Genomic DNA, 14,217 nt, shown 5'->3' with positions numbered 1-14,217 from the left:
AAAGGTACAGGTTAATCTTACTTGGCGTCACTGAACAGTTCAAGGGAAGGCCAAATAATTACTTAGTAAAAATCAACAGTCAGAATATATGACCCATTGAGTAAGGTTACAAATTCATGACATAAAAAAACTTAGTACACTGCGGTAACATGTGGTCCAACATCATTACTTTACACCAGTCAACCTATCACCAGAACTACTTTCTACCAAAGAAACAGTCCCTATAAAAACTGCTGACAATGGGTTCTACCCAGAGTTCCTGGGACCTTACACGAGAACGTTCTCCTGTTCTTAATCAAATTAAATCGGGGATGTTGCCGTTAATGTGGTGTCTGGCTCAGACTACAGGAGTTTTGGGCATGATTCACCCCTCCTGACAATCAGCGGAGAAATCTGGTCCTGGACCTTGGTTGGTACCGATGTTTGGCACAGATGTTTGGCACAGATTATCTGAGCAGTTCACAGATCCAGTATCAGAACTCCTGAATTGCTCACAGACTCATCAGGGACGCCCCAATAATATCAAAAATGTTCTGATATTTAGTTAAAATCTGGATGATTATGATTTTGTTTTTAGTTGTGTCTGAATTCAGGGTCCGCATCCTTCTGAGGACACAGTCATGCCCGAAATGAGAGGGTCTGACCTACAGAGGATTTCCGCTTTACATCTGCCCTTACTGCTGCATCACAAAGTGCCGCTCCTGTTGCCTAGCAACCTAGACAACACGAAACTTTTTTTTTTTTAAAACAAAAACTTGAGGTTTTAAGGTTCTTGGTTTTAACAGTCATACCGTTAGCTGTTCAACCGAGCTGAAACCAAATACTCATCTTTAAAAGTGTAATTCTTGAGCTCTCTGTCGGTGTTTGCTGCCATATTATTTTCATTAATGGCGTGCAATGAACCTTAGGATAGGTTGTGAAACAAAGGATCCCCCGGTTGGAGCCTTCGTTGCCAAGGAAAAGGACACATCTCAAGGAGCCTTTGAAATTGGACAGCCTTGTCACGCCACTAATGCTTGATAAGTAATACAACATATGCAATTAGTTAAATCCAAACAAAAACCCAAGTGTAAAAACAACACATTGTGGTTTTCATGTACTGGACTATTTCTTGGCCAGGAGCAGTCACTTCCTGACGTCAAGTTGCCAGACAACCTCATGACAAGATCTCAATTAAACTAAATTTAATCTAAATTTTTCTTTCTTCGATGAAAATTAAATATTGTTCAGAAAGTTCATCTTTGTTCGTCACTGTTGCTAAAGATCCCACTAATGTGGGTCAATGTCAGGTTGCTTTGATTTCATTTTCTGTCCAGTTCATCCGAAACCAGCTCCATGGGGTTCAGGTCTGGAGAACGTGCTGGTTCTTTTCTCCTAACGTTGCTGTAGGATGATCTCCAGTCCAACCAGTCTGTCCTCCTTTGTTATTTCCCTTTTTCTCTCCACTGTGACAGCATTATCTCTAGACTCATCGACCACTCAAACCGCTTTACACTACTACAAGCCACATTCATTTACTTCCATTGCTGCAGGAAAGCTGTAACTTCTTGAGTCCTGAAAAAAGACAAGGCACTTTACTCTTTTGCTGAACTTTACACCATTCAAGGTTACATAGGATGGGAAAGAATCAAATTGCACATTGCCCTAGTTTCACTTTTAGTCTGCCTGCTGACAACAACCTTTACATAAGCCACAACACATAACCTTTGTTGACAGAACAAGGTGTTTGCACTCAGTCAATAGCAGAGGTTCCCCGCCAACGCCTTGCAGTTGCACAACTCTGCACCCAGTTAGCTGCAACACAACACAAAAGCCGGAAGAGAGAACTGTCTTAGTTTGTAGCATCATTTCTTTTCCACTCAGGGACAAATACATCAGAGCAGACTTTCCCTAAGCTTACATGCTTCTGCCTGGTTGCGTTGTTGCTGCTCAGCACTGATGTGGGTGTAAATAACAGTCCTGTCGAACAGCTTCACACCCTGAGGCTCCTGAACATGTTACAACACCGTGCTGTCCAAAGAGCAGAGGAATGGCACAGTCACTAAGGCCCAACTAAAACTATCTGAATCCTGTTCATGTGTCCTTTTAAAATCAAGTATCTGAAACCTGTTTATTCCAAATAACAATATAATGTCCCTTATGTGTACTTGTCCACATTAATCTAAAATATAGCAAATATAGAAGTATAATTTCTAATTCTTTGACTTAAAATATGAAAAATGTCTCGATTGAACCAGTGTTTCGAATTGACTGTTGTTGTTTTTTTTACAGATATTTTATTTCAACTCTTGATGTTTCAAAGTAATCCAAACTGTACAAGTGAATCAGTTAAACAGGTAAGATTTGATGGACTAAGATCTAAGACAAGGTCACAGGTATTCAGGGTTTTAGTTGGGAAACTTGCCAAACGTCTGATTTTGAATTGACACAGTTAGTCACGTTGTTTAAAAGCTGGTTTACTGGGGTGTAACATCATTTTAACTTCCAATTTCCGCCTGTTGCCAAAGCAAGTCACACAACCAAACTGCGTTTAGTAATGAGCTGAACTCAGCGCAGCTCTAGAAAACGAATCATCTCTCCTGTATCTAGTTTAACATGTTTACATTTCACCGAGCTGCACTTTATAGTGTGTCGGTCCCCAGCATCAGCCACAGCAACAGCCTGGTTCAGGTGGTGACCACAGACCCGGATACACAACCGGGCACGAACCTGCTCGACACAAGCCCCGGCGCACGTCCCGACAGGTCCACGACCGTCCGCGTTTAGTCGGTGAAAAAACAGACGCACAGCCGCGTTCAGCAGTAACGCGCGGTGTTTCCCTCCACGTGTGTCAGGTGAGCCCGGTACTCACTCCATCTGTGCCTCGCTGGTCCTCTCCTCCTCCGCGTCACCGTGTCGCTCATCGCTGCCTACCCCGCGGACCCCCCGCTGATCTCCCGTGGACCCCCCGCTGACCTCCCGCTGACCTCCGGACACGCTCAGTCACGCAGCCGCCGCGTCTCGTGGGATCCATTCCGGTACATCCTCGCGCTCAACACCGGTCCGCGTGAGGCTCGGTCTGACGCCGCTGAGCGCGAGCCACGGCGGAGCTCTGCTGTGCTGCGTTCAGGTCATGTGCGGAAAACGGAGCACTGGCCTCTGTGTGTTTAGTTCAGTATCTATTGTTCGTAATGGGGAACTGGTTTGTTGCCAGTAAACAGAAGTAACTGACAGATTCGGGTAAAAACACTTAGGCAGACACAACAGACTTCCCAGTAAGCACTCCAGTCCTGATAGTGAACTAATGTTCAGGCTCAATCCGACAACAACAGCAGAAATAAGACATGATTTTGTTCTTCAAGTCCTTCCAGCTGTAACCCTGAAACAAGGAGCAGGCAGACTCCTTGAGTTGGCCAGAATAGCTTTTTATCTTCCTAGGAACCTGTTAAATGTCAGAGAGCTGAATAAGTTTACTTTAATGACCTCCCCTGCACTTTGAAAAACTTCACCACATAAGCTGTTCTGGACTCTTGCAATGGTAAAGCTAAACAAATGTAGCTGGATTTCCACTGAACACACTGCTCAGCACCACAGTACATCTGACTGGTTAAATTAAGCCATTAATGTCAAATGGTGATTTGACAAAAAAAGGCTCCGATACCTGAGGAAGCTTTCTGCAGATTCTGCTGGAGAACTAACCCCCCAGCCCCCCCTAACCAATGCATGAAGACTGAATCTTAGTTTAATAAGCAATATCAGCAGAGTAAAGGTGTGTTCAGACAGAATGCAAAGAAGACTTTCCCTCTGTGTTCTGTCTGAACACACCTTAATAGCTAAAGTGTCAGGTTATAAAGGCAGAGCTTGATGAATATGTTGAGGTTTTACCAAAGATACTCTGTAACAAAGATGACGCATTACATGCAGCACCAATGGTATGAAATGATAAACACTTCCTGTCCCCAAAGTGCAAAAAGTTGCACAAAGGTCTATGCAACTGGAATGAAATGTGACAGTAGCTGATATTAATATCCAGACTCACTTGTCTGTATCCTTTGTGGAAGAAAAGACAGATTATTACAACCTATTCTTGCACAAATCTTGGGTATTTTTTAAAGAAAAAGGATTATTCAGCAAAGCAACAGTTTTATTTCAGTTTTAACTTTTAATTCACGGTTTGACTTGTAAGTCCCTCTACACTTCTGTTTATGGGGTTGGAAAGCGACATTGGCAGCACTGCAGCAGTGAAACTGGACCAAAACCAACAGAGAGAAGAGTTCAGTTACCAGATCTCACAGGGTTTGTTGCTGAGGCAGAGGCAGGTCTCTGAAGTTAATTTTCTCTTGATTTGTCTGAAAGAGTCATTTCAGTTTCATAATCTTCTGAAGATCTGTGGCCTTTGTAAAAATTGATTTAATATTTATTTCAGTGACTATGGGGCGAAAGAATCAATCTGTGATCAGGTTCTTCTCCCATTGAAGGGAACAGACTCAGACCTGTTGCTGGTCTCCCAAAGAGACGAGGAGGTGGCAGAGCCCATGTGACACAGATACAGGAAATGATTCTACGTGCCTCATCTCCTTTCTCAACCATCTCTGATTTTACTAGTCTGCTGGCGGCCAAGCAGCTAACGAGTTAGCCAGTGGCTCAATCCCAGTGTCCACACTCACAGACTCAGACTTTGAAGTCCATGAGGACTCAGGGCCACTGTCAAAGCATTAAGTGCATGAAAGCTCTCTGCAGACATTTTGAGCCCTTACACACGCTAAAAACTGCTCTGTTCTCCACTGCCTTCATTTAATCTTTTAATCTTGCACTTTAATTAGATATTATCTGTTTTATTATAAGTGTTTTTACTGTTTTCCTATTGTTCCTTTTAACTCTATTTCATGCTTCTTTTATTTTCTGTTAAGCACATTGAATAAGCTCTGTGTATGATAATGTGCTATACAAATAGCCTTTCCGTAAACCTGCATTTCTGCAGACTTTGGCTGAGGGAATTACCCAAAGTTCATAGTGTTGTGATGTTGAATATTAGGTTACCATGGAAACCAGGGGAAGCTCGGAAATGTAAAAAAAAAAAACACACAGTAAACAACCTCCATAAAACAGAAAATAGAAGACGAAATAACGTAAACATTATTGTGTGCAGCTGTTTGTCCTACGATGACATGATGATGAATTACAAATATACTTATCCAACAACACTATTTTGTTTACTATCAGGGAGTACAAACAATAAGTGCTATCTCATTCCTCTTTACACCATTTGAGCCCCAGCAGCCTCTCACACTCAGTCACTTATCAGATGACATCAATAAAGCCTGTGAGGGCTCAGGGTTCAGGCTTTAGGGAGGACATTGGAATTGGGCCAGTGATTGCGAAGCATGAAAGAAGCAGCCGATCAGATAAGTGCCACTTCAGTGCTCCGCTGTAGGAAACAATATGGACCATTTAATATGTCACACTTTGCTACGACCACATCATGTTTATTACATACCTGTCCTCTTCATCTGGTCCTGACTTCTGTGTAGATGTGAGGCACCATCGTCATCTAGGTCCCGCTCTAGGATTACAATACAAAAGCAAAATGAAGAGTCTATAAGATTTAACACAGCACTAGGAGCCGACTGACTGTGAATTATGAAAGTACTGTACATCATTGTTTACCCTTTCTCGTCTCTCTGACTGATGAAAAAGACAGCAACCCTCTCCTGTTTGGAAATCCACCCTCTTCATAACTGTTTTGCCTTTCTGTAGAAAATTCACATTGACAAGCAGTAATGAAGAGTTATCAGTGAATAAAAGGCTAATTTTACATCTCTGTGAATGTGTATTATATGATCCACTTTCTTACTTTTGACACGGAGAGATGAGAAGCTGAAACTCCTCCTTGTGTTTGGAGGCAGACCCACGTTCTGAGGGAAAAGTCAATAAAGATACATTTAAATAAAATATAAGATATAAATATACAAATCAATTTGTGAAAAGAAATATGAATATAATTTTCCACCTTGCCAGCAAAAGAAATGAGGATGTTTGTCACCAAAATATCTTTTTTTTCCTTAATATTCTATTAGGACCCAGCACAGAGGGAGGGAGGTGAGTACTTTATTGAACCCTACAACATCTGGTGTATATTGGCCAGTAGTTCACACTTTTGCACAAAGCTAATAAATACACCAGAGAGTTAATTGAAGTGATGCTTAACTCATTAGTTTTTTTATTTCATGGTCAATTCAGAGCTGTGTCATGTGACATCCCCCAGTCATTCAGATAACAACCTGGTCTTGTTAGCCCTAAATAAGCACGCAGGGGTGTTGCCAAGATGGCTGCTGAGTGAAGAGACTTCCATATAAGGACTTTGAGGCAGTTCCTGTGCTGGAGGGGCAGTAAAACAGCCTAATGATCATCACCCACTTACATTAATGCGACTTTGTGAAATTTTAACTCACACACTCTCATGTACAACCATTTTTGAGGACCTGAATACAGGAGAACTTTCTCATTCTGAGTAAATCAAGTCTTTGTTATTTTACACAAGCCTGATGTCTTCCCCAATTACAAAGTAGCTAACCCACCATTTGTTGAACTTTTACTTAAGCATTAATCTTTTAAATACTTTTATTAACCTCTAGTGACTTAAATATCTCCGTTCTGTAAAATAATTCTGCAGATTTGCCACTGCCCCCCTCCAGTTCGGTGTAAAGTAAAGTAAAATAGATTGTCATCCTGTATAAGGACTTATGATTTATGTTCCAACTGCTGTCCCTGGTTCTGAGTTTCAGTGATGACTAAAGAATCACAGTGTGGATACAAGCAGCAGAGATGTGAGTGAAAGGTGTCTGGGCTGTCTGCTATAACCTGCTGCCATGCCACCGCCCCCGGGACCTAAAGGCTTTAAGAAAGCAAAAAAAATGCAGCTTTAATTTCTTGTAAAGTGTTTTAAATGCAGTGTTGGGCAGTAGTGAGCTACATGTATTTAAACTAGTAGTTTAACTATAATTTGCAGTAACCTGCTGATAGTTCAGCTACATTCATGTTTGCATAGTGATTCAAGTAGTTTACTTTTTGCCAGTTTTGTGGAGATAACCAGTGAAACTACAAACAATTGTGTATATAAAAGGAAAAGAAAGAGTTTTTAGTCTGTCATCCTGAACACTGTGAAGGCAGCTCTGTCAGTGTGTTCGTCGGGCAGTGCTCACCACACACTTGACCTTACTGTAGTGTATGTGTTAAAGCTAAGGGTGTTGAACCTCCTGAATGAGGAAGAGTCATCATGGCCATGTAAGCTGTTATTATATACAAACCTGAGCTGACAGTACATTCATATGAATATTTTATTTCATTTTTTTGTTCATTTATGACCTGTGAACCAGCAGAGACTTCACGTAATCAATTCAACTGAGTGGCACTTTTTGCTGGCATGTAACTTTGTAGTATTTTGTCAAAAATCAGTTTGATCATTTCTTACAAAGTAGTTTGATCCTGTGTGTTCCAGTGTAATTCCAGTGTGAAGTAATGAGTAGCTTGCAAAGCTATGGTTTCAAAGTGACTTCCTCAACATTGTTTAAATGTGACAGTGTGTATCCCCACTTTTTTTGTCTTAGTTACTCGCAAAGGGCATTTTATGTAAACAGTATACTTGTCTGAGTTTATCAGACCTTGTGTGCAGACTCACACTGTCTGGTCTTTAACATCTCTCTGCTTTAACAGCTTGTTTGCTCTGCTCCGACCTTTAAAACTCAAGTCAGACAACTACAAGATTATTACCAGTACCAGCTCTTGTTTGAATAAGTTTTGCTATTTGTACTGTACATGAACATTACTGGTTCTGCATGGGAAGACACAGCCACTATTTATAGCCAACTGAAATGACAGGACATGACGATGCCCTATGGGAAAACTCCCCAGCAATATAAGCCAGCAGTGCACAAGTGGAATGCATCGAGGCAGAGTCAGTGGAGCATAACATTAAGTATCTGTAATATTAGTTGGTTAAAGTAGTAAAACTATGTCTTCTTTCAGCTTTTGTCATCAGTGGAAATTCATAGATTCAATTATTGAAACCTATTTAGTCAGTCATTGATTTTTCCTATAGAAAAAAGTGATGACTTTTATGCTTCTTGTTTGTTTTGAATAAATCTAAGGGAAACTGAGTAGTGAGGATGTGGAAACCAAGAGCGCCACCTACAGTGGTTGTAGAAAATCTCAAACCATCAGATTTGGAGAAGTGTAGTACGAAGCAGCTCTGCAATCAATGTTTATAAAAAATGGAGATTAAAATAAATTTTAACAATAAGCAGGAAGCACAGAAAAATCTGAAAAGCTTCTGAATCTGAGATATAAACTGGCTGAAATCTTACTGATTAAATAAACCCATTAATTAGTATAAAGACGGTAAACATTCACTGAGAATCATGACTTTCCTTCCTACCATTTACACTAAAACACCCTGACAAATCAAAACATTAAAACTACAATTTGTGGTTTCAGGGAGAGTTTCATATCAGAGCTACATCTAGTGTATCCATCCAACCAGCTTGGGACAGGTTCAGGCTTTGGTTATGGTCTCTGTACAGACACGATGGGACCAAATTTGACCGCGATAAGACGACAATAAACTTTGCCGAGTTACTGCAGCCGGCTGGTCCTGGTCAAGAAAATAGTTCCAGCACACAGCTCCACCTAAAACCACACACTGTCATTTTTACACTGTTTGTGTTCAGATTAAACAAACATGATACAGATGCTTTAAAGGTGTCAGACTGAGGCTACCTGTTCCCCACTGCTTCAAGTCAAAATGCTAAGCTAGGCTAACCACATCCTGACAATGCACACTGCAGACTAACACCCCCCACCCCCAAAACAGACAGAACCTTTAAATAAATGTACCTGATTTTGTTAGAAACTGATTTGTATTCTGATTATCTGGTTTGTTTTGTTTTGCCTTTGTAATCTGGGCATCACTGAAAATGAGGGTCAATGTTTCTCTGAGAAAATAAATAAAGGTTGATGATGATGAAGAATAAGACAGTGTAACCACATCCGTGCTCCAGATCTAGGGGACTGAAATGAAACTACTACAGTCGTCTCTAACGCAGCACATCAGACCACCGACATGCAGATGGTGCTCGAGGCCTCGGGTCAGTGGCTGTCGAGAAGCTTTGAGGCCTGTTCACACACGTCTGTCCTCTGGCTAATCATTCACTTCAAACAACAGATGGCCTCTGGCAGACACAGTGACCACACCTACGAACACACAATACCTGACGTTTATGACTTAGGTGCAGTGTGTTAGTTTAGTTTATCTCTACAGCTTCAATAAAGTGGGATCATTGTTTTCTGATGTATCTGTGTCACTGACATTAAACCGTCACTGGCTGGAGAACTTTTGAATGTGCTTCATTTATTTGAAGCTTTCAGCTGTTTTCTGTTCCCAGCGTCCATTTTTCTGAAAGCAGGAGCTTTTACTTTTGACACTTTCAGTAGATTTTGATGATAATACTTTGTAGAGTTAAATTATGAATGCAGGACTAACCATCTGTAAATCATTGGTACTTTTCAGATTAATAAGTAAATATTAAAAGTACTTCTACTACCACCGACAACCGCCCCAGGGTCACAGAGTCTGAAGGTCTGAGGGCTCCAGGTTCAGTCCAGGTTTTATTTGATTAATTGCAAATGTATTTGTTAATAATGTGTGAAAGGTGGAGGAAGTCTGCAGGTCATTTTCTTATGTAACACTAAAACTACAATGATGTAGTTGATGGACTCTGTTACAAGTAAAAGCTTTCAAAATCTTACTTTAGTAAATGTAACAGTAATAGTAAAGTATTAAAGCCAAATGAATTCTAATGGTTAAAAGTGTGATCAATTAGATGGGTCTACTTTTACTGCCTTGACTTGACTTTTGCCTGTCAGGTGTTTCCATTTTATGTAACATAGAAACAAATAAATTAATGTAGAAATACAGAATAAATATAAAATATAGAATTATCTTTATTCATTAACAATTATTTTTTATTTTTGCATTTATTTATGTATCTAGTTATTTATTTCTGTGTTTATTCATTTATCTATATTTGTTGTCACCTCTGGGGGGTGAGGGTTTGTACAGACAGAAGCACAGCTGTGTCATGGTGCCATCACTGCAGGCTGCCTAATGTCTTCATGGAAGAGCAGAGCTCTGACCTTCTTCACACGTTTTCACTGGTTCAGGGATGTGGATGACACCTGGGTCAAAATCAAAACACAGGAAGTGGAAGCCTTCACAGAGCACATCAGTGCAGCGTGCAGTGACGTTATGTTCACTCAGGAGGATGTCACAGGAGTCTGGCACACACAAAACCCACACACAGACCAGTATTTCCTCTGTGAGTCTCACCACCCACTGGAGAACGAGCTGGGGGTTGTCAGATCCCTAAACCATCGAGCTCAGGATGAGCCCAGAGAAACAAAAACACATCAGGGAAAATATGTGGCTACAAAGCAGATAGAGAGAGAAATACAGAACAGAGACCAACAATAAACAGAACAACACTGTCATTGCTGGAACATCTGAAAAAAACTCAATTTACCAAACACAGAATCCTGACAGGGTGTGTCCTGTCCCCCCTCAGGACGAAACAGCCAGGTACAAGCAGAGTGACGAAGTGTACGCAGCACACACACCTGTACACTGAGGAAACAGAACAACCACTTCACAAACACACGGCACAGCACAGGAGATCCAGCTCCTCCGGTCAGGACCCAGAGGTCCACCGGGACCGATGCTTTATCAGACGCCATCTACATCCAGCAGGAACGACCATCACTAAACAGAGCGCACCATGACTCAGGTGAAACTAACGGCTCACATGTGAGGTTAACTGAAGGGAACTCCCCACCAGTCAGTCAGAGCTGAAGAGGCCTCTCAGCTGAGAAGTGAAACCAGTCTTCTTACGGCTCAAAGAGGAAAGTAAACCAGATTACAAAACACAAGCATCACTCACAGCACAGCGCAGACCAACAAATATGTTCAAATATTTTTAAACCATTTTATCACTTGCATGTTATTAAAGGAGAAGGTGGAGGCCAAATTTGTACACTCTATTACTGATGCTGTTATCAAAGACAGACTCTGTGGACAGACAGAGCTGGAGCAGCAGCAACACTGGCAGCCTGGACACGTGTGAGGTTTGGTCTCAACATTGGATACAACAGCCCCCCAACAGAGGACTGTTTAATGCTGTCAGCTGAATGATTTATTAAATATGATCTGTATTCAATCAAGCTCTAGACGGTATAGAACGTGTTGGCATGGACAGACTGAAGTTATGTGCACTACAGAGGACAGAGAGTGATCTGAAACACCACATTTTCGCCCATGTCTGAGGTCTGGACTGAAACTGATAACTTCCCAAACACTGATCCGCCCCCACCTCCTCCATGTCTACATTAAGTACAATGTTGGTACATAACATGAGCCTCCAGATAGCCCCCGCCCTTCCAGCCAATCAAATGCGACCATGCCTAAAATTGGTTGTCCTGGAGACGCAGCCTCTGGGAGAACACATGGTAATAATCTAATGACCTCCCTCCAAACATAGTGAGTTCACTCAAATATTGGCAGGGACGTGTCCCTACTGTCCATATGGAAACCTACACCCCTGTGAGCCGCAGTAGCCTGAGGCACAGGTGAGGTAAAAGGTGTGGCCCAGGTGTGAGAATCACACCTGAGGTCTGTCAACTCATTCCTGCTCACTATACTATCACTGGTCAAGTTGACCATTTACAGCTCAGGTCAAAACCACCCAGGCCACTGAGAAACGTCCCGGTGCCCCCGAGCCGTCCGCCACTGAGCTTCTGTACTCTGAACCAACAGAATACAGCGGTTTGTGATGCTGGAATTATGAAAAAAAAAATTACTTTCTAAGTTGAAATATTCTTACTAGATATTTTTCTCATAAAGTTGCATATACTGAAAATATTCAGCAAAGTGTGTAAATTAACCATTTACAGCTGTTAGAAAAATGCTTCAATAGAAAAATGCTTAAGTGCAGTGCTTTAGTACAGTGGTTCTCAAAGTGAGGTCTGAAGCATAGACTGTATATGAAAATGGGCGTAGACACACAGCGACCTGCCGTGTAGAGCACAGAGCATGTCAGCTCCACCCTCACTCCTCCTCAGCTCCACCTTCTCATCCAAATATGGGTTCTTCTGGTTTCAAAAAACCAAGATGGTGATGGACAAATTACAAACTTGAGGTTTCAAAACCTTAGTTTACAAACCAATGAGTTACAACACGGTGGGTTGACACTCGGTCTGAAGCAAAAAGGGGAATCATTTATTTTCACTATCATTCAATCCATAAATAACACAGTGACAGTGACAGTGAGAGCAGCCACAGAGTCCAACCTTCAACTTATATATCTAATATAGTCACATATTTGTATGTGTGACTATACTATAGTCTGCCAATATCTGCATATCATTATTATCAATATAATTATTATAATATGCTTGTGATCATTATCATTATTATAATACAAATTCTTATTGTTATTATGGTATACAATGAACTCTCACCATCCTACTAAACACACACACACACACACACACACACACACACTTAAATATAATTTTATTTACACTTCGTCTATTATGTTTTATGGCCAAATTAAAAAAAAAACTCTCACAGCCCTAACTGTATGTGTTGTGGGTTCAGGTTGGATCAATGGGGTTGATTTACTTCACAGCCAGTCAATATCTGTAACTAATGTTAATTTAGATGTAAATGATACCATCTGAATAACACGTGCACGGTCAAGGTCATGTGAGGACAAAGGGCTGTTGATATGGAAACAGGGGGATGGTGGGCAAACAAGGAAACAGCACAAATAATACAAGTGGTAGTAAAGATACAGAATAATTTATGCAGACTGTACTAAACTGTGACCTTATCCAAGACAAAAGATATGATGATTGATTTCAGAAGACGAGCCAACGTACATGAGGTAAAGGTGAGACAGAGGAATGTGATAATCTTACAAATACCTTGGGACAATTATTGAAACAAAACTCAACTTTGAGGCAATTTTATTGAATTGTTTTTATCTCTTCCTCTGGCTTCATGGTTTGGAAATGTGTCTTTAAAGAGCGGGAATTCTCTCAGTCTAATTGTTAAACAGTCCATTGAGCTGATTTATGAGTTACAGCTCAACCAAATGTCCCTGGACACCAGACAGTTACAGCAGAGAGCTGCCTCCATTTTAAATAACAACTCAAAACCTTTGTACGGTGAAGTTCAGCCTCTTCCTTCTAGACGAAGGTTCACGGCCGTAAAGTTCGGAACAAAAAGGTATAAACAGAGCTTAGTATGAATAAGTTGTAGCAACACTGCATAGAAGCAAAGTTTGTGCACATAGTGTTGTCTGTGCTGTGTGTTAAAAGTCTATGTGTCAGACTGATGATGTAACCTAACCTACTTTGCTCATGGGTTTAAACGACTTTCTGTAATAAAACTAAATCTTATCAGATAGGTCTGTGGTCCAACTCGTGTTTCAGAACCACTGGCTTAGTAAATGTACTTTATTTCATTTCATTTATTTCTTTCCACCAAGATAAAATCTAGTTTGCTAAATCAAGTCACCACAAAGTAATTAGTACTAACTACTAACTAATACCATAAACAGAAAGCGGGAGAAGTAAGAGTCGATTAGCACGTCAGTCTGCACCTGCTGATGCCCGTGTGTTACAACACCAAACATTATACTAATATAATCCAACTGTGTTAGTGTTTCACTCATACAGAGATGGTATGAGTGAAACAGTGAAACAGAGCAGACACTGGTCAGCAGAATACCCTTTAAAATGAAGTGATATAATGCATTTTATACTAGAATAAAGTATTTACTGCATCATTTGTAATCAGTTCCGGATTTTAAAGGACGACAATAAATTGACGTTTCATCACAGAGACATTTTTCTATCTGAGACAGGTGCACAGGAAGTCACAGGACCCCCTGGTTTAGTTGTTTTTTCAGGGTAGTTTCACTGAGAGGCAACCTCTTTTATTTTTTGCAGGATACCAATATTTGGTCATTACAACCTCCCCCCCATAAGGAGAGAATGGCTCTTGAAATTCTCACCACAGGAAGTAAAAGTGAAATTGTCAAGATCAAAGTTCTCTATTCCTCCTGTCATGTGATATCTACAGGAAATGTCAGTTTCTCAAATGTTTTCCCACTCATGTCTTAA

At 40.8% G+C, this 14,217-nt stretch overlaps 1 protein-coding gene across 4 annotated transcripts in view; it reads right to left on the bottom strand.

Moving 5' to 3' along the window:
- LOC139619992 (DENN domain-containing protein 2D-like) overlaps positions 1-14,217 on the bottom strand; it is a 31,500-nt gene that overhangs the window by 16,882 nt on the left and 401 nt on the right. For 2 of the 4 annotated variants that reach the window (XM_071475088.1, XM_071475089.1), the window contains exons 2-4: positions 5,834-5,894; positions 5,647-5,730; positions 5,477-5,542 (exon numbers count right to left, since the gene is read on the bottom strand). In XM_071475088.1, coding sequence (XP_071331189.1) covers positions 5,477-5,542; positions 5,647-5,730; positions 5,834-5,894 — 211 coding nt within the window. Of the gene's footprint in view, positions 1-2,851; positions 3,076-5,476; positions 5,543-5,646; positions 5,731-5,833; positions 5,895-14,217 lie in introns of those variants that run through there. The other 2 variants (XM_071475091.1, XM_071475090.1) reach the window with 2 other exon arrangements.

Source organism: Trachinotus anak, unplaced genomic scaffold (genome assembly GCF_046630095.1).
Source record: "Trachinotus anak isolate AG129_WGS33_773 ecotype Australia unplaced genomic scaffold, CSIRO_AGI_Tana_v1 ptg000004l, whole genome shotgun sequence".
Classification (NCBI taxonomy): Eukaryota; Metazoa; Chordata; class Actinopteri; order Carangiformes; family Carangidae; genus Trachinotus; species Trachinotus anak.
The sequence above is the reverse complement of the archived record's forward strand: the minus strand, read 5'-3'. Positions and strand labels throughout refer to the sequence as shown.